Below are 25,151 nucleotides of genomic sequence, written 5' to 3' on the forward strand. Positions count from 1 at the left end.
AGAATTATTATTTGCAAAGTGAATATTAGTGATTAATAATATAAGATATTAGTTAAAAATAACGTGTGTTTTCTTCTAACTTTTACTAATTTTCATATTTCTATACATGAATTTATTATTTAATTTATAAATTCTAAATTATATTTATAAAATTTAAATATACATCGAATGATAAATTCCTAATGTATAAATAACAAAATATTAATACATGTATTCCAAATATGCGCATGCTTTTTTTAATTTATAAAATTTATAAATTTATAAATTATGGTTTATATCCTAAATTAAATATAAATTAAATTGATGTTACCAACATAATTATAAATTATTTTATAATTACTATTTTTCTAAAGCTAAAATAATTGAAGTGACATATTAATTAATAAATTAAGAACAGCCATAAGATTATATAATGTATCAAAAAGTAAACACTGAGGTAAAAAATAATCTAAGCCTCAAATGGTAAAATATATCAGAAAATATTTTGACTCGAACGTTTTACTATTTAAAATAGTAGAATTTGAACCTGTTACCTTTTAATTCAAAGGCTTCACTCTTAGCACTCCACTAAGCAATCATTTACCTTAGGCTATCGTCAGTAACTTTCGGTTAAAACTTATTTGATTTCCAATAAAACTTAAATTTTTAGGGAAAATTATCCGTCAAAATAAATGTAAAATTGATGGACCAATTTGTTCACTCAAAAGGAAAAAAATAAAAATAAAAACTGAAAATATTCTAAAAATTAAATTTTTTATTTTTAAAAAGAGAAAAAGAAATAAATAGTAGCCCACCCATTTCAACCACCTTTTTGTTTTGGGCTGACCATTTTACCCACTTGAAGTTGAAAGAAAAGTAAGAAAGAAACCGCAGAAAACAAAACATTAAGAAAAAATAAAAACAAAAATTCAAAACTCAAAACAAGTTCCATTTCCCGCCCAAAAACGAACCCTGCCAATTTTAAACTCATAAAAATTCATAATTTTACATTAATTTCATCTATTTCCAAAACCCTAAAAGAAGTGTAAAAGATCATCTCTCTTGAATTCATTTCAAATTAAGAACCCAACTCTACTGTTGATTTATTTTCTACTTAATTAATTAATCTTTCAAAAAAAAGAAAAGAAAAGAAAAACATGTCAGCCCCATCTACTCGCCGTCTTAAAGACCGAAATGGCACCACCGGAGCGAAAATCTCCGCCGTCCAAAAACCCGCAAAATCCCTAACCCCAATTTCAAACTCAAGTCCAAACCCTGATTCCGCTCTCAAAAAATCAGCTTCCGCAAAAGAGAATCCCAGGCTCAATTCTCGGATCCAGAAGCCCACGATCAAACCCGTTCCACGTGTGGATAAGGCTGCAGCGGCGGCGGTAGTTCCGGGAAGTGATGGCGGTGAAGGGCGGATGCGGTGGTCAACGTCGTCGGTGCCCAGAGGTAGGAGTTCAAGTCCGTCCGAGTTCATTAGGGTTTTCAGAGACTCCAGGGTTTCTAAAGGAGAGAGTGACAATCGCGTGGTGTTGAGTGCAGGGAAAAAGAATAGAAATGTTAAAGATTGTGAAGAAAGTAGCGGGCTTAGTGTTGCAACAGTGAAAAAGAGTGGATTTTGCGATTTGAATGATGTGAAAGTCGAGGAAAACGAGAATGGTTTTAAAGCTTCTAGTGGTAATTTAAATAAAGTGGCAAAATCAAGAGAGGTTAGTGATGTGAGTGATTCAAATTTAGATTCAAAAGTACTAAAAGGTGTTAAGTTAGATAAGTTATGTGCAGATAATTCTGGGTCTGATATCAAAGTTGATAGCTTTAAGGAGCCGAGTGATAACACTAGTAAAATTAAGGTTTCGGAGAATATTAAAGAAAAGGGTTTGATTGAAGAGGGTACTGGCAACAAGATTGGTGTTAAATATCCAAGCAAACTTCACGAGAAGCTTGCTTTTTTAGAGGGGAAAGTGAAGAGGATTGCATCTGATATTAAGAGGACTAAGGAGATGTTGGATATGAATAATCCTGATGCATCCAAGGTGGTACTTTCTGATATTCAGGACAAGATTTCAGGGATTGAGAAGGCAATTGGAAATGTCGGGGGTGGCGATTCGTCCAGAACTGGTGGAAATGAAGGTGGAGAAAATAATGTTGTCGGGAAAAATAAAGATGAGAAAGTGGATCAGGTGAAGGGTTCAATTAAAGGGCTGAACAATGAGGAACTTGAAGCAAGGCTTTTACCTCATCATAAGTTGCTTAGAAACCGAACATTATTGAAAGAACCATCCGGAAGTTCACAGGGTTGCGAGGACTCTATTGTTCCTGAATCAACTAGTGAATCAAAGGTCAAGGAGAAGTTGTTGAGTCCCATTGAAGAAAATCCAATAGCACTAGAGTTTTTGGCTTCACTTAATAAGGAGGACACGAAAGTAACTCTCAGAGAGACAACAGTGGATTTTGAAAATAGAGAAGTTAAAGAAACTGATGATGCTGCACCTTCAGGAAGACAAGATTCTTCAAGCATGTCCTACGGGAAGAGAGAGGAGGAGGTTGTTCTCACGACTGATGAGACATTTGATGAGTTTGATGACCAGGAAAATAGACCTGTGCTTGTAATCGGTGAGGAGACTGAAGATACCTGTGTCTATCAAGTGAATGAAATAGGCACTAAAAGTTCGACAGGAGGATGGTTTGTGTCGGAGGGAGAGTCTGTTCTTCTTGCTCATGATGATGGGTCATGCACCTTTTACGATATAGCTAATTGTGAGGTATGTACCGAGTCCTATTTCTACTTTTCTGTTTGATGAGGAATTTACATTTTGTACCATTCTTCTGGTCGTCTTGCATTTTGTGCATTCAGCGATTTAGTTAGCAGCGTGTAAGAATTATATTGTCGATAATGGCCCATGATTTATTTCAGGAAAAGGCTGTATACAAACCTCCAGTGGGAGTCTCACCTAATATTTGGAGAGATTGCTGGATAATCCGTGCACCTAGTGCTGATGGATGCTCAGGGAGGTATGTTCTGGCTGCATCTGCTGGGGGTACTCTTGATTCAGGTTTTTGTTCATGGGATTTCTATACCAAAGATGTGCGAGCATTTCACATGGAGGATGGAGAAACAACCACTTCAAGAACAGTACTAGGTACTTTACCCAACAGTGCTACATCTAGAAGAAATTCTTTGTCCAGCTCATTGTTGCCAGAAGCTCGTCAGTGGTGGTATAGACCATGTGGGCCTCTAATTATATCCACTGCCACCACCCAAAGGGGGGTCAAAATATTTGATGTACGCGATGGGGAGCAAATAATGAAATGGGAGGTGCAGAGGCCTGTTTTAGCAATGGATAATTCAAGTCCTGTGCAGTGGAGAAACAGAGGAAAAGTGGTAATAGCTGAAGCAGATACAATTTCAGTTTGGGATGTCAACTCTCTTAACCAACAATCACTATTATCTATTTCTCTGTGTGGTCGAAAAGTCTCTGCTCTTCATGTGGTTAACACCGATGCTGAATTAGGTGGTGGAGTTCGGCAAAGGTAAAACTTTACTAGGTTCACTAGTCTTATATTTTTTTAATATTGTCTGTATTTCCTCCTTCACTTGGCTCTGGATGATGGGTTGTTCCTGAATGATTGATATTCAAGTCTTTAGGCCTCAATTAGTTTGGTGTTTTTTGGTCAATTTTTCTTTCAGCCAATTATTTCCCAAGGATGATGAGGGTCAAGTGTTTCTGATTAGGACATATTGTCTTATTATAATATCAAGAGCCCAAAAAGAAGCCATGGTGATTTTCTTTAAAATTTTGTGTGATACTTGATATTGAAATTATTCTATAAGTTGGTAAAGCTGAAGAACCCGATGGAAGCCTGTTTTGCATCATGATTCTTATTTAATTCAATTGGTCAAATCAACTCGACTAATGCTTAGTCTAGTGTCTGTTTAAGTTCTCCTCTCTGTTTTTTCTATAGTCCTGATTGGCTTTTTTCTTTTTTCATTTTGTTTCTTCTACTTGTATGCAGTTACTCTATTCTGATATGAAGATACGATTTGCACTTGACCAAAATGGAATTTATTAAATTTTTCATGGTGCTATTTTCTGATGTGTGGATTGTTATTCTTTCATGTCCTGTTCTACCAGAAGCCATCATGTTATCTTGATTTTGAAGCCCTGTTTCTGAAAATAGTATATCTCACGTCATGTTATCTATCTTTGCTCTTAATCATGCGTACCATCTCTCTAAAAAGTATGTACGTATTTATACATTTACGTCCGTATGTCATGTGCGTGTATTTGGTATTACCAATTGTGAATCGATGGACATCTGAATGAGTTTGTTATTTTTTTGGAAAAGCTTCCTACTGTTGCCGAAGTCTTTATTGGAATATGAACATGCTTTGCACCAGTGATTTATAAATATCATTCTTTGTCCAGTTGTTTGCTTCTCTCACTTCAATGGTCTTGATTTTGTTTTTATTAATTGGGAGACGGGTAGAGATAGTTGTACTGTTATACGGGCTGGATTTATTCTTCAGATTCTGCATTTTGAGGGCATGCATGGTGAAGTTATAGCAAAATGCACCTGATTGTTAAGTAATTGATTTTTTATTTTTTCAATGCAGAGTAAGTTCTGCAGAAGCTGAAGGGAATGATGGCGTGTTCTGCTCCCCCGACTCTATTAATATTTTAGACTTTCGCCATCCATCTGGGATTGGTTTAAAGATACCAAAACTTGGTGCCGGTGTACAGTCAGTTTTCACTCGTGGAGACTCGGTGTACATCGGCTGTACTAATACAAGGTCTGCAGGGAAAAAGCAACCTTGTGCACAGGTGCAACAGTTCTCATTGCGCAAACAGAGTTTGGTCAGCACTTACTCGATGCCAGAATCTAACGCTCACCCACATTACACGGCCATAACACAGGTTTGGGGAAATTCAGATTTTGTGATGGGTGTTTGTGGGCTGGGGCTGTTCGTCTTTGATGCCTTGGAGGATGACGGAGTGCAGTCTGTCACTGCTGATCAGAGTTGTACCCAAAATGTTAAAGATGTTATTGGCCCAGATGACTTGTATTCCCCTTCTTTTGACTACTTGTCATCTCGTGTCCTCCTTATATCTAGAGATCGTCCAGCACTATGGAGGCACTTGTCATAGGTATAATATTATGCTGGATACTGTTGGTGTAATTTGTATCAGATAAGAGCACGGCCAGCATTGCCGGCAGCAGCTCTGTTATGTTCTACTGTATTTGTATGTTATGTGAGATTAAGAACGATGCTATATATCGAAGCAAAGCTTATTTAGATACAAACAGGATCTAGAGTACAGAGACCACATGTATATTTTTTTCTTAGTTATCAGAAGTGGGAATGCCTTATCCCTGATGATTATGAATGTAAAATAAGAACGGTTGATTGACGATGAAAACTGTATAGGCTTGTGTGCCCATGTGTAGCTAAAATTTGCTTAGCATTTGATCTTCGAACTAAATGGCTATATAATTTATAGATATATCTAAGATAAATGCCCAACAATCCGTTGTAGTCTAGTCGGTCAGGATACTCGGCTCTCACCCGAGAGACCCGGGTTCGATTCCCGGCAACGGAATGGAATATTTTATAAATGTTTTATCACCAACATAGCATGACATTCTGACATTTGCAGGATAATTCAAAGGAAAGCTGACAGATTGGACCAATTTTGTTTTAGCAAAAGAAAAAGGGAAAAAAAAAGGGCTTTTAACTATATGCAAAAAAGGAACTTTTTATCCATTGTGATCACATTTTGCATGCGTGAGAAATAATAATAGTTGAATATCTATGTCAGCACAAAATTTAATTCCTAACGACTACATAATAACAATAAAAAACTTTGAGGGTTTCTTTAGCATTTCGAGTTAGGCAAGAAATGTGATTTCATAAATTTGCTTAGGATCGATGTGGTGGCAAAGCAGCCAAATCATCGATGCTTCTTCTGTCAACGTCTGTAAAAAGAAATTTATGATAACAACACCCCTCCTACTTTCTCTCAACTACTCCTGCTTCCTGTACACGTGGCTACCAACACATATAGTGATAATTGATCGATGTAGTAAGTGTGTGTACGCCCTCGCTAGGGTTGTCGTCCCCCAGTACGACGCTCCAATCAAAATTAATATGTAAGTCTGACTTATTACTCAATTCATTTCATATTTAATTTTTTTAAAAAAATTAATAAAATTTCAATTATTTATTATTTTTATATATTAAATGAATCATTAATTTTTTTTTTTTTTTTATTAAATTCTTTCTTAATCCAAATAACCTCTTAAAAGTTACTCTTAATATTGAATGGAGAAAATAATTTATTAAATATTAATTATATTTATTATTATTTTATGTTTTCCATTTAATAATAACATGAGATTATTATATATATATAAAACAATTAGTTTATAGTGAACTTAAAAAAAAAATCCACTTAGTTTTTCGATTTTGATTTTATTTTGAGTAGGAATTATATAATATTACCAATTCTTATCTTGATAAATCATTAAATACACAAATTAAATGTATTAGTCGAAATATTCTTAAAATTATTGTGGACAACATAGATGACATATATAGTAAATGGACCGTCTCCTGTTATATATCTTGATTGAGTATGCTCTTATTTGAAATTATATGAAAACTTTTGCAAGTTATAGAGAGAGGAAACACCATCAACAATTAATGATGTGGAACTAATGTATTCTATTTTGTTTTTTTGGCTGATGTGGCGTTGATGATACATTATCAATTACTAATGGTGTTGGAGTGATATACTTAAAAAACTAATAGAATAAACTAAGAAATTTGATTTGTTAAGAAAAATAAGGTATATACAAAAAAAAAAAAAGAAAAAACATATCTATTCAATCCCATAGGGTACTTTTTGGCAAAACGCCAAAAGAAATTAACTCTTGTATTTTTAGAAAAAGTCAATTAAGTATCTAATATTTGTTTTGGTGCACTTAGACTTTATGCCTTTTTAGAATAACTCAATTAAATTCTAATTGCTAACATGTTAACCTACTAAAATGAAATCAATATTGTAATAACACATATATTATAAATTTTAAAATGCATAAACACCAATACATGCAAGTTCATATATACATTCTAATTAATGATATTGGTATTTTTTTAATTTTTTTTATTCATAAGACGGCCAAATAACCATAGATTATACAACATAGATAGTTATCTCCCTACACTCGCTATAAAAACAAAAATTCATATAGTATGAAGGAAAAAATTCGAACGCGAGACCTCTCACTCTCAAGAATGAACGTTCTTGACATTTTTTTGATTGTACTTGTTGTTGCGACTTTAATATTTTTATATTTTTTAAAAGATTAATGTATGAAATGCATAGGTGTTTTCGTAATTTTGAGGTAATTATTTTATTAAGAAATTTATTGTGTTTTATTATATAATTTTTATTTTATTTTTGAAGTCTCACCATTAAATAAAAATATTACCCGTTTTAAGAAAAATTTAAGATTTGAATGCAAGAAAATTAAATTTTAGTGTTTAATTGAGTTTCTATAAAGAGTCAACAACAGAAAAGAAAAAGAAAAAAAAAGGGGATTTTAACAATCTGCTTGCCTCACACTCCTGCAACAAGAAAACTTAAATTCATAAACAAACTTAAATTGCATCTAAAAAGTGAGCAGAAAGCAACACCCTCTTCTTCCAATAAATTCCATGAGACAAAAAAGCAGATGCGGTCCTCATATTTGCTTTAATAGCACAGCCCTCCACTCCATTTCTCTGATAATTCTTTTTATTATTATTTCAGGTACTAAAAACACAACACATTATTATTCGCCATATTTCTATCTGCAAGGAGAACAGATGGATTGGGACGTATATCAGAACTTTAATACTCCTTCAATGTATATGTATAAGTAATCAGAAAGACACTTAAAAAATAAAATTTTTAATATATATATTATAGAGCATATGAAATTAGATCTTACATAAAGTCTTGATGATTGGAGTTGTCTAGAAAGAAAATCAGATTGAGTTTGAGACTTATCCAACCATATAATTATATTTCTTTTGTTCTTTTCAGAAAATATAATAAATGTAAGGATAAAGGGATAACATTGGCCTTATAATTTTCTTTTAGCTATTTTTATATATAGTTAGTATCATATGACAGATACCTGTCTTTTCGACTGAAAAAGCATTTTTGCTCTTCAGCTTCTTAATCATATTTGCAATTCTATTTTAATTTTTTGACATGCAAGATTTTGGAATTACATATTTGATCCCTTCTTGAGTTAAAGACACTATCTACCATTTTTAAATTCAATAAGTTGAGGTACTTAATTGTACTGAAAATCTTCAACCATAGGAAATGAAATGGTCGAAATTTATGAGAAGTGCAAAAAACTGTTCGGACCAAAAAGGAATGAAATGGATAATAATTCCTGACTAAAACCCAGAAAATGAGAAAACTAACGCAGAGAACATTCAGGAACTAACCTGTAATTCTTCATCATTTAATTTCAGTTACACCTGATCCAGATTAACTAATTAGGCGAGACAAGGTTAGGATATTTATTCCTTAAACCCAATCACCATTTACCTCGTTTCCATGTGACGTTAAATAATTGTTCTAAGAGTATTATTATTATGTAATATATATATATTTTTTTTATGTTACATGGGTCCCAAAGGACCAAGGATACCTTCTCATTTCAGGTAAAATAAAATATGGTGGATCATTTTTGGAAAAGTTTCATTGAAGTAGAAAGAAGGGAAAAAAAGGGTATGGCAACATCTTATCATGGTCTTTGCCTTTGGCATGATAGTTGTTAGTTTAAAGATTTATATTAAGATTCTTGATAAAAATTTAAAAAATAGAAACTGATAATTGATTTATTGAGTTATTGATTATATCAGTTGTATTTTAATTTTTTTTATTAGCTGACAGTGATTTGATTTTTTTATTTATTTAGATACTATTATCCTTATTAAAATTTATTAATAATAATTTACTATAAATTGATATCATATAATTATATTTTTATATTTTATAATAAATAATATTATTTTAAAATTATTTTTAATAATTAAATAAGTAAAATATTTATAATTATGGTATTTGAAATTAAAAATTTTTATTAGTAGAATTTAAATTTAAATTTCTACTTTTAAAATAATTTTTAAATTTCTTTAATAAAATTAACTATAATATTTTTAATTACTATAAATTATTTTTATTAACTTATATTATCGAATATAATATAATAAAATAAAATATATTTAACGATTAATTATACCATCAATGGTCATTTAACATTCTAACAACAACCGCTAATAAAATTTTATCAAATGATTTAATTTATCAACCAATCAAACAGAACCCACGTCTGCCTTTCATTTTCCCGAAGCCATGAGTTCTACTCATTTATTTACTTTATTCCTTTTATCTCTTTGAGATTCTTATTTCTATGAGATTATAGTTGATTTTCTCAAAAAAAAAAAAAGAGCTGTTATATATAAAAGGCTTATGTCTAGTGATTTATTTTAAGAATATAATTGATATATTTAGATTTTAGGATATTTTGTGACATTAACTGTAATTTTTTTTTCTAACATCTTTGATATATCATAAATAAATAGACCGGGTTTGGCAGTTCTATGCACATAACTCCAGAAAAGTCATGAGTTTGTATTATTGGTCATAACAGAAGCAATAATTAGAAACTTTTCCTCCCACCATCACAGCCCTATAAAGTCCATGACATTCACAACCGAAGAAACGTAGAGCAGAGGAGAAAGACAAATAATACAAACAAAAGCAAAGACAGGATGAGAAAAGATTGCCATCCTTTATTGAGAGGAAAAACAGAAGAGACAAAGAAATACAGACATGGCTTCTCTTCAGCTGAAATGGATTCTCTTGCTAGCTTATGCCATACTATTTGGCCACCAATTTCTGCTGCTCAGCATCATAATCAAGAACCTGCAAATCCTGCAGTTCAGGAATTCTTTAAAGCATCAGGCTCTCAATACCCTTTACCCGATGAGGTGGGTTTACATCATCAAATATTATTAGTACTGTAATCGATCAGGTTCATTTTCCACATATAAAAATTTGAAATTATGTTTCTGAAGGAATCCAATTCTCCTGTTATTCTTTCTTTCATTTAAAAATAAAAATAAAAATAAAAATTAACAGGTTGCAGAGCTTATAGCGATGAGAGGGCTGATAGAAGCAGTGATGGTTGTTAGATTGGTATTGTTGCTGTTATCGACAAGATTAGGGACGTTATTGCTTTCCGGGTCACTTTGTTTTGGAGAGAAATGGCCATTTATAAATAAGTTTTCAAGTATTCCTGTGGAAAAGAGAGAAAAGGTATTGCAGAAATGGCTTAGGCATCGGTTTCTGACACCTATCAGACTTGCTTTCTTTTATGTTAAGGCCATTTGCCTCCATGTTTTCTTCACTCAGGTAAGTCCTCCATTTTTTCGTTTATGAAGAAAATATGTTGGTGACATATAGACTGATTATGTCTTAGAAAAACGAAAAAGATTAAGAAATGTCATATATTAAAGTAATAGTTGAGTAATATCATATGGTAAACTAGTAAAGTTTGGATTAATAAGATGCGAAAAAGATTAAGAAATGTCATATATTAAAGTAATAGTTGAGTAATATCATATGGTAAACTAGTAAAGTTTGGAAATAAAATTATATATTTCGCCTTTTAAAAGATTCATGGTTTGACTAATAAAATTTTAGTTCAATAGTAATAAATTTTAATTCAAGTCTTCCGTCGGAAATGTAGATGAAGATCAATTTAAATGATAATTGATTGATTTATTTCTTCATTGTTATAGTTAAATTAAAGAAATAATTGTTTTATAATTAAGGCTTAGGACAAATGGTTTATGTAGTATGTGGGTTTTAAGAGGATCGTATATTATGATATTGAATTGATTAATTAAGATAAGAATTAAATAAATTAGAGTATATTAAACCTTAATTAACAAATGTGAATTCAGGTTCAATTAATTTCAAAATGATTATAACTAGCTGTTTAATTGATTGAACTCGTCGATATTTGTTGTAAAATTTCTAATACTCCCTTTTAAATACAATTGGAATTTGACTATCACGTTCAATTGTTATTTGAAATTGAAAGTCACTCCTTGAAACTTGAAATTTAATTGCAACACAATAGTAACACCGAACTAAAACTAAGATGTTGGGATTAGACATTTAGACGGCAAGCCAAAAAATTAAAAAACCGAGCCTTCCTTGTTATAATATTTATATTATAAAATTAAATTGATTGATTAATATCAGAGTTAAATAAATTAAAAAATATTAAAAACTAATTAATAGATTTGCAATTTAAGTTCAATAAATATCAAAACGACCGAAATTTAATCACTTAATTGGCTGCATTATTATCCTTATAAGTTATTAGTATTTTTTTTAATAAAATAAAATTTCTATTGGAGCCCAAAGAGAAGACTTTTTTTGCAGCATTAAAGTTGATTTAGGAAGACTTTTGGATCTATTTATTTATTCTGATAATTGTAGAAAATTACTATATTTAAAGAATAAAATAATGGTATTATTGCCCCAGCGTTTGTTTTATGTATTGAAATGACAAGTGATACTGAAGTGCAAATTGTTGCCAGAGAGTTCTTTCACTATCTAATTGTGGAATAGAAGCAAAATCATTTTAGCTTATGCTTTGAAGGAAAGAAGAGAAAATAATAATAATAAAAAAGAATATGGTTTAATTATCTTCATTTACTTTTTCTCTAAGGCAAAGAAGAAAATTTATTATTTATATTAAATTTATATTTTAATTTATGAATTTAGAAAATTTTGTAAACATAGTTTGAAATTTAAGAAAATCAAATAAAATTAAAATATTTCTATATCCACTTTTTTTTTTTAATATCTAAAAGCAAATACAAAGAGGTCCTTGATTAAGTTAAATGAGTTGCTAGCGCATTCACTTGCTTTCTTTTTCATTGGAATTAAGCAGAGCCATGTGAAAACACTCAATTAAAGCTGTTTTCATATTTATGTATTTCTTTTGCCCTTTTCTTGCATTTAATTTTTAGGTACTGAAATAGTTCTGCAACCAATTATTAAATGGATTTCGGAAAATCTTTTTATTATTTTTCAATTAACAGTCGGTCCAACATGCATATAAATATTTTAAATTTCTTTTATGCGGCTCCAAAAAACAAATAAAATTTCTTTTAAATTATTTTTCTCATATTTTCTTTTTCATATTTTTTTCTCTCTAGAAATAGTTTTAAGTTCTTTATGTTTTAGAATCTCTTTAGTAAATGTTTACACATTAAGGTTCATTTTTATCTTATTAGAATATTAAGATAAAAGTAGTGTGGTTCTATTTTTCCATTCGCGTCTCGAAAGACCGACGCCGGTATTTTTCAAAAAGAAAAAATTAAAAAAATTATTATAGAATGTTATAATAAATAAAAATAAATAAGATAAAGTTATATAATTAAAATATAATTCAAATGGCAAAAATATTTATTTTCAGAAATAAAAAATTTAAATTTAAATTATTTTCTCTATTGTGTTATCACATTACTGAATGGTCTAACTGGGCAATTAATTCTGAGTTTGATGGAAAGAAGCATGCATTTATGAACAAAGAAGCTATATATAGACCTAGCTAGTTGCTATACAAGATTACACAGATGAGCAATAATCCTCCTTCGTTAAAAGAAAGATAAAGAAAGAAGGAATTGTTACATCGCCAAGCAATAAGTAATAAAGCAAGACAGTACTAATAACCATCCTTTTCTTTTATGAAACGCTCAACTACTAATTAAATTAGATTTTTAATAATTTTATTTGATTATTTTAAAATTTTAAAATAAATATATATGCTTCTAAAAATATCTTTTATTAATAATTTTTAAATTTTATAATAAAAAAATATGTCAAATTAATTCTGTTTATTAATATAAAAATCAACGAGTCAACAAAAAATTTATTACATAGAGATGTAAAATATGTAAAAAGATGCACATATACAAAACTGTTAATGATTATATTATTAAGTTTATGATAAATTATTTTTACTGATTTATAACTATTATTTTTTTAGTAAGCATAATTAGCTTTTTAAATTATTTTTTTATTGTAAAAATTTAAAAATTATCGTTAGAGAGTTTTTTTAGAAATAAATTAAAAATCTAAATATTTATTTTAAGATTTTAAAATAATTGAATAAAATCATTAAAAGGTGTAACTAAGATTTAATTGGTAATTAAGTATTTATGAGGTTTATAAATACAAGGGATAATTATTATTGCATTTCTTTATAGTTTCCTTAATTCTTAAATTTAGCTGTGCTTTTGTTTTGTTTGTTTTTGTTTTTGTTTTTTTGTTTTTTTTTTTTTGATTTGGTGCAGATCGATGAAAATGGAAACAACCCGGCATGGGAAGCCATTGGCTATAAAGTACAAAACGAAGAGAATGCAACACAAGTTCCAAAAGAGAGGCCTCTCGAGAAAGGAATAGTAGAAACTATGCACGAATCTGACTCAACCTTTCTCAATTCCATTGCTCAAAAAGGCCTTAAAGTTGCACACGTTCCAGGACATAATCTCTGCAAGATTAAATGCGATGTTGTCATTGTTGGCTCTGGCTGCGGTGGAGGAGTTGCTGCTGCTGTACTTGCAGCTTCAGGACAAAAGGTTCTTGTTCTTGAGAAAGGAAACTATTTTACTGCCAAAGATTTTTCAGGTCTTGAAGGTCCTTCTTACAATCATCTGTATGAAGCAGGAGGTCTCATGCCAAGTGCTGATGCGAAATTTATAATTTTGGCAGGATCTGTAGTTGGTGGAGGTTCTGCTGTTAATTGGTCAGCTTGTATCAATACGCCAAACTATGTACTTAAAGAATGGGCTGAGAATCATAAAATCCAGCTCTTTGGTAGTCCCGAATATCTTTCTGCGATGGATATCGTTTGTAAGAGAATTGGAGTTACAGAGAATTGTGTCGAGGAAGGATTTCAGAATCAAGTTATCAGAAAAGGATGTGAAAATCTTGGCCTTGAAATCAATACGGTACCTCGAAATTCATCGGAGAAACATTATTGTGGATCATGTGGCTATGGTTGTCAAACAGGAGATAAAAAGGGGACTGATAGTACTTGGCTAGTTGATGCTGTTAACAATGGTGCAGTGATCTTAACAGGATGCAAGGCAGAAAGATTCATATTAGAAGAAAATAATAAAAAGAGTGGTGGAAGTCAAAGGAAAAAGAAATGCTTAGGAGTGATTGCCAAAATCCTGAAGAATGACAATATTTGGATGAGATTACAAATTGAGGCAAGGGTAACAATCTCTGCTTGTGGTGCTCTTTCCACTCCCCCATTAATGATCTCTAGCGGGTTAAATAATCCGAACATCGGTCGAAATCTTCATCTCCATCCTGTTCTAATGACATGGGGTTATTTTCCTGATTCGAATACAGTGTTTAAAGGAAAATCCTTTGAAGGAGGGATTATTACATCAGTCCATAAAGTGGCATCAGAAGATTCTAATGTTAGGGCCATCATAGAAACTCCTCAATTAGGGCCTGCATCATTCGCAGCATTATGTCCTTGGGAGTCTGTACTTGACTTTAAGGAAAGACTGCTTAAATATTCAAGAACTGCTAACCTGATAACAATAATAAGAGATCGTGGTTCTGGCGAAGTCAAGTCAGAAGGAAGGATAGCCTATAACTTTGATGCACTAGACATAGAAAATCTCAAGGCAGGTCTCAGGCAATCACTCAGGATATTAGTAGCTGCAGGAGCTGTCGAAGTTGGTACTCATAGAAGTGATGGGCAGAGACTTAAATGCCAAGGCATTACTAAAAAACAGTTGGAAGAATTTCTAGATACAGTTTCTCCACCAAGAGGGCCACTGTCACCAGGAAAGGATTGGGTGGCCTACACTTCTGCACATCAACTGGGGAGCTGCAGGATGGGGATTAGCGAAAAGGAAGGTGCGGTTGATGAGAATGGGGAGAGTTGGGAAGCAGAAGGCTTATTTGTTTGTGATGCTAGTGTACTACCTAGTGCCATTGGTGTCAATCCTATGATCACTATCCAGTCTACTGCTTACTGTCTGTCGGAGAGAATATCCAAGTATTTAAGGACAAAACAGCCTTAGCGAGCTTAGTGAACCCTAGTTTTCTTATCTTCTCATACACAAAGAAAAGAAGCTTCTATAGGGAAATGCATTTGATGTACTTCATACTTATTGCTATAGAACTTTTTTAGAATAAAAAAATTGCATTATTACTCAAATATTACCTATTCAGAACAAAGGGACATGTGAAGTGAACATAGTAAAATAAGAAATTGAAAGATTTCGTTGAAATTGTTCGTTTGGAAATTTTCCGAAAATATGGATTTCAAACATTTATGATCTGGATGTGAATGAGTCGAATTACTTATCCCCCGGTCTATTTCAGAACAAAGGGACATGTGAAGTTATGTAGCTTATATTTCATTACAATAGTTATCACGTATAATGCTTTCTTGTTTCATGTTATACATTCTTTTGTGTTGATACTTTCCAAGTTTCATTATCATAATATGAAAGGAAGAATTCTGAAAGGTAATCGATGGATTTTTATCATCGAATTGAAGTTAGAGTTCTCAAATGTACAAGACTTCAAATCAAATGTTATTTGATGCTCACTTGCTTCATTTCACTTGGAGCTATACAATTCACAGAATGAATTTGATCTGTGAAGAATGACAAGGGTAATCACGCATTCCTTTCTTTTTTTCTTTTGTTCTTTTTTCATACAGGATCTTGATCCTGGTCTAATGGTTCATAGCAGCAAAGCATCGAATGCCCCTTAGTTCCAGCACACTAAGGACTTCACTCAGGATGAAATTGGCAAGGACTTGCAACCAAACCTCCAAGTAAAACCATCTCAGCCATCAGAATCTGTCTCGCGGAATGGTAAGGGAACTGCTTTTACTGCCCTGAACTTGCCAACATTGTTCAAATGCTCATTCTCCAACCTGTTCAGTAATATTTCGAAACCATTAGAAGATTGATTATAGTCTCTCTTCTTTTTCTTTCAAGGAACATATATACAAACCTGTAGAAATTCCAGTGGCCTCGACGAATAACCTCTAAAGAAGCCAAGAAAAAGTCCAACATACGTGACTCAATGATAGTGAAACGGAATCGCATCACAGTCTCCAACCAAACAACTCTCAGAGCTATGTTGAAGGCCTGCAATAATACAATGTTTTTCTCAATCTGTTAAGAACTTGAATACTTCAATTTTTCAAAAGAAGGTGAAATTGGAATGACTTGAAAGAGGACTCACAATGGAAATGTAGTAAATGCTTTTGTTCTTTAGGATCAAATCATCTCTTAACCATTTGTTCTTGGAGTTTCGGTGGAGAAGGCCCCAATCCTTAACAAAATCCCAGTACAACTGATAAACTGTAGCAATAAGAGAAGTAACTAAGACTATACCAAGCCATAGATGATTCTCTTGCCTAGCATAAGTTAGTCTGGCACCGGCTGCTACCATGGCAGAAACATATTTCCCCATGTTTGCCAAATGATTCAGGTCACATTCATCAAACCATCTTCTAGCACACTTCATGGAGAATAATATCGAGTTAATTAGCTGCATATGCAGAAATTTTTTGCAAGAAACTTGCCAAGCTGTTAAGTCTTGTTACCTGCATTGCTCGCCAATAGTATGGCAAAAATGAAATGACATAAGCAAGTTCCCTGTATAATCTTCCACTATTGCAGGTTTCAAATCTGTTTGTCTTGAAACTCCCCGCTAGAAAGTAGCATGCTGTAGATTCCAAGTGCCTGAGCAGTGGAATCTGTATATAAGATTACATAATCATAAGAAACGAGGGAAAGAAATCACAGTCGTTGCGGATGCAAGTTCTAAATTGAGTATTTGTTCAAGCTAAAAGATATATCTATATTTATGAGTGTAATACAAAGGAGTATAATATGGCTAGAGAAATCACCTGACTGGTAAGTTGGTCTGCCATGAAAAAGTCCACCATCAAAACCTATAGGAGTGAAGTTCCAAATTTTTTATTACTTAACATGCATCGTTCGGAGAAAAATAAATCTGAATACTGAATACAATCAGAAAGGAATTAAAGCAAATGTACCTTATAAAATGGAGAGAAGACTATGTTACGAATAATACGAAGGAAACAGTAACGTGTTGGGCGATAAAAGAAGTCGAATGGGCAAATGAGCAAGGCCATGAAAATCTGGTTATTTGACAGAAATTAGTAAAAAAATGTCGTTAAAGAAAGAATCAATCAAATAGGAAGTTTAACTAAAAGTAGCATCAAAACTTACTAGGAGGAAAATTCCAGGTATCGCATCAACATGTGTAGGTGAAAAGCCATTAGCCCTTAAGAGAAGATGGACTACCATAGCCGAAACAACAGAGGTCATGAAAGTAGTACAAATGAGAAATGCATCTCTGTACTTGAGGGCTGTACTTGGTTGAAATTCAAAAATGAAATTGTAGTTGATCCTTGTACTTTTCCACATAAAGAGGTTGCACCCATACATGAACAAGTGCAAGCTTAATAACGCAAACACACTGCAACAAAAATTATTAAGATAAAGTTTTAGTTCATCATTTGCATATAAGGAGTCTCCATTTGTTGCACAGAAAGTCTTTTCTAAGTTTAATGCATTTTCACTGCCTGATGTATCCGGTAATAAGTTAATCAAAATCGTCAATAAATAATGTTATACTATTTGAGGCATTTGATTTTATAACACAAGTAATAAAAAAATTTAAAATTAATTAACTCAGTGTCATATGATATATGGCATATTTTTATTGGACACACGATGTAATAGACCGACCCTCTCTAAATTTTTTTCTATTTAAATGTAAATATATAGAGTGAAAGGATTGGAAAAATTTGCTGGTGCAATAAATGTAGACATTTTCAGAGGCTACTTTGGCAACTTAAAAGTGAAACTAACTAAACTAGTTGGTAAACATGAAGTTAAAAATGCCCTAATTGTATAATTCATTTGAAGTCTAAACGTACTAAAAAAAATAATATGAGAAATAAAATAATAAATTACATACCGTTAGTACATGAAACAATATGTAGTACATGAAACAATATGTGAGGAGCTACAAAGTGAGGAATTTAAGTACAATATAGAAGCAATAAGCACCTGAAAACAGGGTAGACAGTTTCCACATACGATCTTTCATTGTTAGGCCTAAAAATTCCAGACAAATGTGCCAAGATTGCATATACACTAAACAGCGACACGAAACAACCAGTAAACAGACCTGCAAACAAGCAAGAAACATAAAGGAGAGGTAAAGAAAAAGATCACATTTCGATAGAGCAGTTTTACATGAATTGTTTTCTTTTGGAACATAATAAAGCAACATTGTTTGGTGGGTCATCCTTAGATTGCACTAACGTGTCTTATAAAGTAGCATAGTAGTGGGATTAGCGGCCTAGCATGTTTTGTTGTCTATGTAAAAGAATTCATATATATGCGGCTGCTCTTTGCCGATAGAGTGAAAGAACTAAGAAAGGGCCTAATTAAATTATGTATTGCATTATAACACAAAGAGATTGATGCTGCTTTCAAACTTTATTTTGCATTATAGTACTTGTTGCATTGATAGCATGCCATGTCAATATCGATAGGCACTCTCAATGCTTCTAGTGCAAAATTGTTATTTTTCATGACAATATCAAAAGTGAAATTGTCTTCTGAAATTTTCTGCTACTCCTTTAACATGTAATTTAATTCAGAAATAAATACTATTTTATGTTGGGTGCTTATAAAAGGCCAACTTGTAGGAATGCGGTTAGAAATAAGTATTGCCATTGGTGATTTAATTAATTTACCAACAAAAAAGGTGACCATGTGAGACTCCTTCTGCTGTTGTGGTCTAAGGAACTTCATAGCTTTTTTCCTGTCATTGTTGGCGAAGTGCTTTGTGAATATGGACTCCACTTCATCCATTAGTCTAACAACCTTATCAATCAAATATAATATGCATAAATATCTCGCATAAGGCTTACTGAGAAAACCATTAACCTAATCCCATTATTATTCTCCACCAGTACTTACCAATAGTAAGATAAAGCAACAAAACGTTTTTAACCACTGAGGATATAGAAAGGAAATCTTCATGATAAGATATTGAAAAGTTGTGGTTTAGTGACTATGCCACACAAGAAATTCTTATTTGGGTACAGACATTTTCTGGTGGGTGCATAAATCAGAAAAACCAAAGATCATGTGCATAGATAGCTAGCTTTTTCAAGCACTGCGTGCACAACAACGAGCCATTTATGCATTGCTACACTGGGAGAAAAATAATAATAATATCTTACCTTATCTGAGCTAATGAAGTGAGATCTCTTCACTACTTTTAGATAACTTGCTGATGTCTGCTGGTTTGAGACCTGCTTTGTGTAGAAAATAAATACAAAGTGAGTCGAAGATAAGAATCATTTGCACATAAGGAAGAACTTTGTTTTCTTTTATTTTTCTTTTTAATTGAGTTTAATTAGAATTTGAACTTAATTATAATCTTATATATAAGTAAAAGAATTTTTATAAGGTAAGAGGTCCAATATTATGAATGGAGAGTGGTTAGAACAAGTATTGTTGGCACATAATTTTGGAGAACAGGTTGCTAGTCTCACACTCTTCATGTGAGGTGTGCATATACAGATAGATATCATTTTCTTCATCAAGGGAAGCTGGTTGCTAAATATATATGTTCGCAGATGCAGGATATTTCTCATGGGGTCTCTGTTCGTCTTCTTTATATCTTTTCAGCATATTATAAGAAATTAAAATTACCCAATACCCTATGGTTCTCCTGTAGATTATGCATTTTTTGGAACAGCCTTGAATACATTACCTTGTCAAATTTCTTGAGGATTTTTGTAAAAGCCACCATGTTCAATGAGCTGCAGTCCAGAAGTCGTATATAGATTAGAAACTGATTAATACAGCAAAAAAGACATGCTGAGTAAAACATTAGGGCAAAGGCCGGAGCCACAAGTTCAAAAGAGGCCAGATTATTTAAGAGGGACTAAATGAAAAAATCTAAAGTATATAGGGAGAATCTTGCAATTGTTTTATCTTTTCTATTTTTACTTTATTCAAATTAATCAGTAAACAAATAAATAAAATTACTGTTCTATAATAAGATTGAGATATATGTTTATAAGTATTAATTGATTTTTAAAGCTTGTAGCAGCGATAAATAAAATGTTAATTCCGTACTAATTTTATTTTAAGTATTTAATTTATTTGAATGACTTTAATTTAGATATTTCAATTGTTTTCGTTATAAAGAAACTAGAAAGAAATATTTAATAGCATTCTAGTAAATATAGAGAGCAGTTTTATGCGGTGGACAAAAATAAATTAATATCTCACAAATAAAATAAAAACACGTGTCATGTCTTAGTTTATCCAATCACGCCAATCAAACTCAGGTTAGTACAACAGAAAATCTGGATTATACGTAAAATCAACGTAACAATCTGGTGGCTCTCTTTGATGTAAAAGACTTCAAATGCATCCTTTTCCAAAGTGTGTACCCATATTTTCTAGACATAGTTTTTTCTAGGCCTCTATCGGTTCCTTTGTCAAAAGGGCAAATGCATATCTAAATCACCAACCTTAAATAAATATGTAAGCCTTACGTGGAATATGAACTGTCATGCAGATTATCATGTTATAATTGTTCCACTTCCAAATTGACAACTGTTATTTATATGTTTAGCTCTAATTCAAGAGATTCAACTATAGAAGCAACATAGTTGTTCTGATGTGAATTCTTTTTCTTTTTCCTTTTGCTTCATGTAATGTTAAATACCTGTAAGTTTTGAGTAGGCCAAGTCCGCGGTAGAGCTCGACAAAAGCACCTCTAATCATTTTTTCAGCACATTGAATTTTCTTCCTGTTAATGAAATCTCCAGGGCCTTCTTTCTTGGGATTATTAACCAAATCTTCCCAAAGCATCGATGTAATCGCTGAGATTGTTCGTGTTGGTGTTGTTGCAGGAATGTCAATTCTCATTGCCATTTTAGGTTTTCCTTTCTTTGTTTTGGACCTTGCTGTTGCCGAGTTAATAAAATGTACACCTTTTTTCTCCAGTGCTGCGATTACTTCATCTGTCTCTGATGAATCTTCCGGGTTGTTATTCGACTCTACTGTGGTCTCTGCATTAATTGATACAATAAATTAAGCATAAAAGAACTTGCGTAATTTAAATGGGTATTTTCTATTAATATCGGAGTTGCTGCAACTGGTACTTGATACATGAACGTAAAACTACGTGTTAGCTCAGTTGGTGCATAAATGCAGGCCATGTAAAAAGAAGCACACAAATATGAAATTACATAAACATATGCTGTATGACTTTCTATATATAGAGATGCTTGAAATTGAAAAATTAAAAAAAAAATGCTTAAACAAAAAGGGTTTGAACAAAGAAGGGAAAATCTTTTGAAAAAAGAAAAATTGTCAACCTTGGACAGATAATGGTGATGAGTATGGGATATGAAGGACAACAGGAAAACTGCTGATGCACAAAGTTATCATCATCTTTTGTCTATGTCACATCTCTAAGCAAATCATGTAATTAAGGCCCAGAAACGAAATTCTCTTTTTGGAAAGTGACCACTTAGTATGATTTCTTTCATTCTTTTTCTTGATTTAATGTTATCTTGAAATGAATACACGTTTGTTGACATAATAAATCTTATTAACTAAACATATAAATTAAATGAATACGATAACTAAACCTTATTTTTAAATTAAAAATAGACGTTTACATGGTAATTAAGATCAATTACTTGCCAAATATGGAGAGGCATCCATTTTTGCTTTTCTTTTTTTGGATTTGAATTATCATAAATGACTATATCAACGCAATAACAAAGAAAATACATATGTCAATCAAATAAAAACAAAATAAAGGAAATGATATATCACAAATGACATCCACTTTCTTGTTACTTTGAGACGTTTGTTTTATTTTATTTCTTTAATAAATAATAAATGAAAAATATTATATTCCAATTGAGATATAAATCATTGCTAGTTACACATGTTACTTGCCACTTGCCAAACATAAATACTAATCGAATAATTTTTAAATCTCTTAATTTTATATCTTTTTATTTATTTACACAATTATGTTGTCACCAATTCAAAGTTGATAATCACTTTTGCTCTAAGAAAAGAAAAACAATTCTTATTATTGTTTGAGTTTTTCTTACATATAAAAATAGGAAGATATTTTTGTCTTAAATTCTCATCATATATAAAACATACGTCAATTTCTAATGGATAAGTAGTCTTATTCCTAATTAATATCTACTTCTTTTGTAGAAAGACAACTCCCATCTATAATAACTAATAATTAGAATGGATAGTAAATTTTATTAATTTATTTAATAAAATAGTCGGACTAGATTTATCCATTTATAAGCGTATTTAATTTAAATTCAATAAATATATATTTGTATACTAAATCTAACTTCCAATTTAAATTTCGGACCATATATTTCACATACAAACAGTACGCAACATCCACATCCACAAATCAAATCATAAATATATAGATACAAAGAAGACTTTCTGTGTGTGCGCGAGCGTATATAAAGAAAGAAAGTAAAGAAGCTCACCAGAATAATCAGAGTTCCTAGGAGAAGATGACCATGAAGGAGGAAAATTTCCGGTATTCAGCTTCCCCCGCCGGCTGTTGAGAATTTGCTTGAGATCTAACAAAATCTCTAGCTGCTTGTTAAGAACTTCTCCTCTCTCAAGCAACTCGCTCTCTCTAGCCTTATAAAACTGGTTAACTTTGTTCAATTCTTCATCCAGTTTCTCGAAAAACACTCTCACCTGTTACATGGACAAAACATATATATAATATGCATAAATTGGAGCTTGAACTTGTATCTGCTAAATAAGAGTGGAGACTATGTATATACCTCATCTTCCTCAGAAAACAGCTGAACAAGTTCAGTTTGATACACTTCTTCTTCTTCATCTCCACCTTCCATAGTTTTTCTTCTCACCTGTAACCAACAGAATTAAAATTGATGTTACTACTTCACACACAAATATATAATTGTGTATATATAATAGAAAATGCAACAACCTCTCTTGATTTGTCTTTTCAGTGTCCTTTTTATGGATCTTTTTAGGGCATGGGGCCTTGTTTTCTCCCTGTTATTTCACGATAGTTTCGTGATATTGTGCATCCATACATAACCGTTTTCCTTGATTTCGTGAGAGATATGGAAATTCTTTTTTTAAAAATTAATAAAGAAGAAAAAATGATATAATAAAAAGACCCACTTAATGTTATTGAGCAACTAAAAGAACGTATAATAAAAAAAAATAAAAAAGTCCCAAAAAAGAGGGACTATGCTTGCTGGAATATGACAACATTTCCAAATTTATAACACTAACAACAATACCCATCAATGGTGCCACTTCGTTCACGCATTAACCCAACAATTTAAAGAGACTTAAACGTGTCCAATTTCTTTTTCTTTTTCTAATTTACTCTATTAGTTCATTACTTTTTTTCTTTTTCTTTTTTTGCCAATATTAGTTCATTACTGACCATTTGCAAATGTCATGAAAATAAAGAAATAACAATCATAAGGTTAATTAGTATTGCTTCTAATGTCATAAGTCACTTCAAAATGAACCTTCCGTAAAAGATTGAATGAAAAGGGTCGACTCCACTAAGTGGTAATTAATTCATTTTTCTTACGAAAGTAGAAATTTTTTAACTAATGCAGTCGTCTTTAATACTATAAAATATAAATTATCTTTTGTTTAAAAAAAAAAAAGAAGGAAAAAACAGAACAACCAACCCAAAGTTTTGTGAAGAAAAGATGGTGAAATGGTACGTAAGCACAGACAGAAAGAAAGCCTGGCGCTTATCGCCGAGACTTGAGAATGACAAAAGTGAAGTACGCAAGAGATTGAAATATCGGAATGAACCCAAAATAAAAGAAAAAAGAATATAATATTTCGTTTTATTGGTTACTTGCTGTTATGAACTGTGCGATAGATGGATTTATTTTTCGCCTAAAAATGATGCCATTTTGCTCTCACGCTATTAGCCCGAAACAATACCGATTTTAATAAATAGAAAAATATTTATACATAAGTACCTGAATGATTTCAGTAGTTTTGGGATCGGAAGGAAAGAAATGGTTAGAGAATTTGGAAGCGAGGAAGCGAATGGGATCGAAAATGGAAGCACCAAATTCATAGTGAAGTTGAGGAGGTTGTTTTGGTATTCTTGAAAGCTTGATCTTCTTTATCTGTTTCTTGAGTTGCCAGTAATTTACAAATGCTTCTTTCCATTCTGGAATTAGCTGAGCTTCAAGTTCCTTTGAGAACTTCACCATTTTCTTCTTCTTCTTCTTCTTCCTCTTCTTCTACTCTCTCAAAGGAAGCAAAGCTAGCGAGCGAGGGACAGAGAGCGAACGAGAGAGAAGAGATTGTTAGAGGCGTGAGAGAGGATTAGGAGAGGTTTATACACATATATATATATATATATATATGAAACGAGACAGAGAGAGAGAGAGAGAGAGACGTAAGGAGAAAGTGAAGAAGAGAGGTTCCTTGTTAATAAATAATGGATAATCTTTTTTGTTATTTTTTGCTAACATTTAACAATCTTTTCCTTATGTACTATTTGCTAAAAAGTGAATCATACAGAAAAAAAATATATATTAACTTTTTTTAAATATATGACTATGGTTCTTTGCATAGTTTATTAACTTTTTTTTTTTATAAAGTCCCCTATCACAATTAATAAACGTTTAACTTGTTGTTGTAATTAAAGAAGTAAGATGGTATTTATGTTTACTTGGCTATTCTTCTAATGTTACTTTCTATTATTTCTCTAATAATTGTATCACAAGTTAATTTCACTAGTAAATTGACTTTGTTTTTCCAGTTTATATCTCCTATATTCCTTTCTTTCTTGTGCCTTGTAGAAAGAATATCGACGGAGTTATTTCTTCTGTCAGTGATACTCCATGAACACACTATCTACCTAGCAAAACTCTTACTAGCT

At 31.8% G+C, this 25,151-nt stretch overlaps 3 protein-coding genes and 1 non-coding gene across 6 annotated transcripts; 3 read left to right on the plus strand and 1 right to left on the minus strand.

Annotated features, from left to right (window-relative positions):
* The first annotated feature begins 489 nt into the window (after positions 1-489).
* Positions 490-5,362, plus strand: LOC8288653 (KIN14B-interacting protein At4g14310). The gene is made up of 3 exons (XM_002528778.4): positions 490-2,747; positions 2,900-3,516; positions 4,601-5,362. Exons 1-3 carry the CDS (start codon positions 1,137-1,139, stop codon positions 5,130-5,132), a joined length of 2,760 nt encoding a protein of 919 aa, XP_002528824.2. The 5' UTR covers positions 490-1,136; the 3' UTR covers positions 5,133-5,362.
* A 150-nt stretch (positions 5,363-5,512) lies between these two features.
* On the plus strand, positions 5,513-5,585 carry TRNAE-CUC. The gene has a single exon. It is a non-coding gene; the product is annotated as a tRNA-Glu (tRNA).
* Positions 5,586-9,664: 4,079 nt separating this feature from the next.
* On the plus strand, positions 9,665-15,560 carry LOC8263749 (long-chain-alcohol oxidase FAO1). Of its 2 annotated transcripts, XM_015725151.3 has the most exons (4): positions 9,665-10,042; positions 10,194-10,466; positions 13,430-13,763; positions 13,848-15,560. In XM_015725151.3, the coding sequence occupies exons 1-4, from the start codon at positions 9,824-9,826 to the stop codon at positions 15,179-15,181; spliced, it is 2,160 nt and encodes a 719-aa protein (XP_015580637.2). In that variant the 5' UTR covers positions 9,665-9,823; the 3' UTR covers positions 15,182-15,560. The 2 variants fall into 2 exon arrangements, with proteins under 2 accessions (XP_015580637.2, XP_002528823.2); XM_002528777.4 differs by having other exon boundaries at positions 13,430-15,560.
* A 62-nt stretch (positions 15,561-15,622) lies between these two features.
* Positions 15,623-24,617, minus strand: LOC8263748 (phosphate transporter PHO1). Of its 2 annotated transcripts, none has more exons than XM_002528776.4 (15): positions 24,238-24,617; positions 23,038-23,124; positions 22,729-22,948; positions 20,913-21,258; positions 19,947-19,995; positions 19,411-19,482; positions 18,919-19,048; positions 18,224-18,344; positions 17,378-17,627; positions 17,182-17,286; positions 17,032-17,076; positions 16,726-16,878; positions 16,362-16,640; positions 16,128-16,264; positions 15,623-16,047 (listed from the first exon to the last, which is right to left on the minus strand). In XM_002528776.4, the coding sequence occupies exons 1-15, from the start codon at positions 24,475-24,477 to the stop codon at positions 15,957-15,959; spliced, it is 2,325 nt and encodes a 774-aa protein (XP_002528822.1). In that variant the 5' UTR covers positions 24,478-24,617; the 3' UTR covers positions 15,623-15,956. The 2 variants fall into 2 exon arrangements, with proteins under 2 accessions (XP_002528822.1, XP_048235124.1); XM_048379167.1 differs by lacking the exon at positions 24,238-24,617 and adding an exon at positions 23,208-23,354.
* Between the last annotated feature and the right edge of the window lie 534 nt (positions 24,618-25,151).

Source organism: Ricinus communis, chromosome 9, assembly GCF_019578655.1.
Source record: "Ricinus communis isolate WT05 ecotype wild-type chromosome 9, ASM1957865v1, whole genome shotgun sequence".
Lineage (NCBI taxonomy): Eukaryota > Viridiplantae > Streptophyta > Magnoliopsida > Malpighiales > Euphorbiaceae > Ricinus > Ricinus communis.

What these genes read in the sequence shown, in the direction of transcription:
- LOC8288653 (XM_002528778.4), top strand. Translation starts at nt 1,137, where the DNA reads ATGTCAGCCCCATCTACTCGCCGTCTTAAAGACCGAAATGGCACCACC. An exon ending in ACGATATAGCTAATTGTGAG is followed by an intron (nt 2,748 to 2,899) that starts GTATGTACCGAG and finishes GATTTATTTCAG; the next exon opens with GAAAAGGCTGTATACAAACC. An exon ending in GGTGGTGGAGTTCGGCAAAG is followed by an intron (nt 3,517 to 4,600) that starts GTAAAACTTTAC and finishes TTTTCAATGCAG; the next exon opens with AGTAAGTTCTGCAGAAGCTG.
- LOC8263749 (XM_002528777.4), top strand. Translation starts at nt 9,824, where the DNA reads ATGAGAAAAGATTGCCATCCTTTATTGAGAGGAAAAACAGAAGAGACA. An exon ending in AATACCCTTTACCCGATGAG is followed by an intron (nt 10,043 to 10,193) that starts GTGGGTTTACAT and finishes AAAAATTAACAG; the next exon opens with GTTGCAGAGCTTATAGCGAT. An exon ending in TCCATGTTTTCTTCACTCAG is followed by an intron (nt 10,467 to 13,429) that starts GTAAGTCCTCCA and finishes GATTTGGTGCAG; the next exon opens with ATCGATGAAAATGGAAACAA.
- LOC8263748 (XM_002528776.4), bottom strand. Translation starts at nt 24,477, where the DNA reads ATGGTGAAGTTCTCAAAGGAACTTGAAGCTCAGCTAATTCCAGAATGG. An exon ending in TCCTCAAGAAATTTGACAAG is followed by an intron (nt 19,483 to 19,946) that starts GTAATGTATTCA and finishes TACACAAAGCAG; the next exon opens with GTCTCAAACCAGCAGACATC. An exon ending in CATGGTCACCTTTTTTGTTG is followed by an intron (nt 18,345 to 18,918) that starts GTAAATTAATTA and finishes GCTTGTTTGCAG; the next exon opens with GTCTGTTTACTGGTTGTTTC.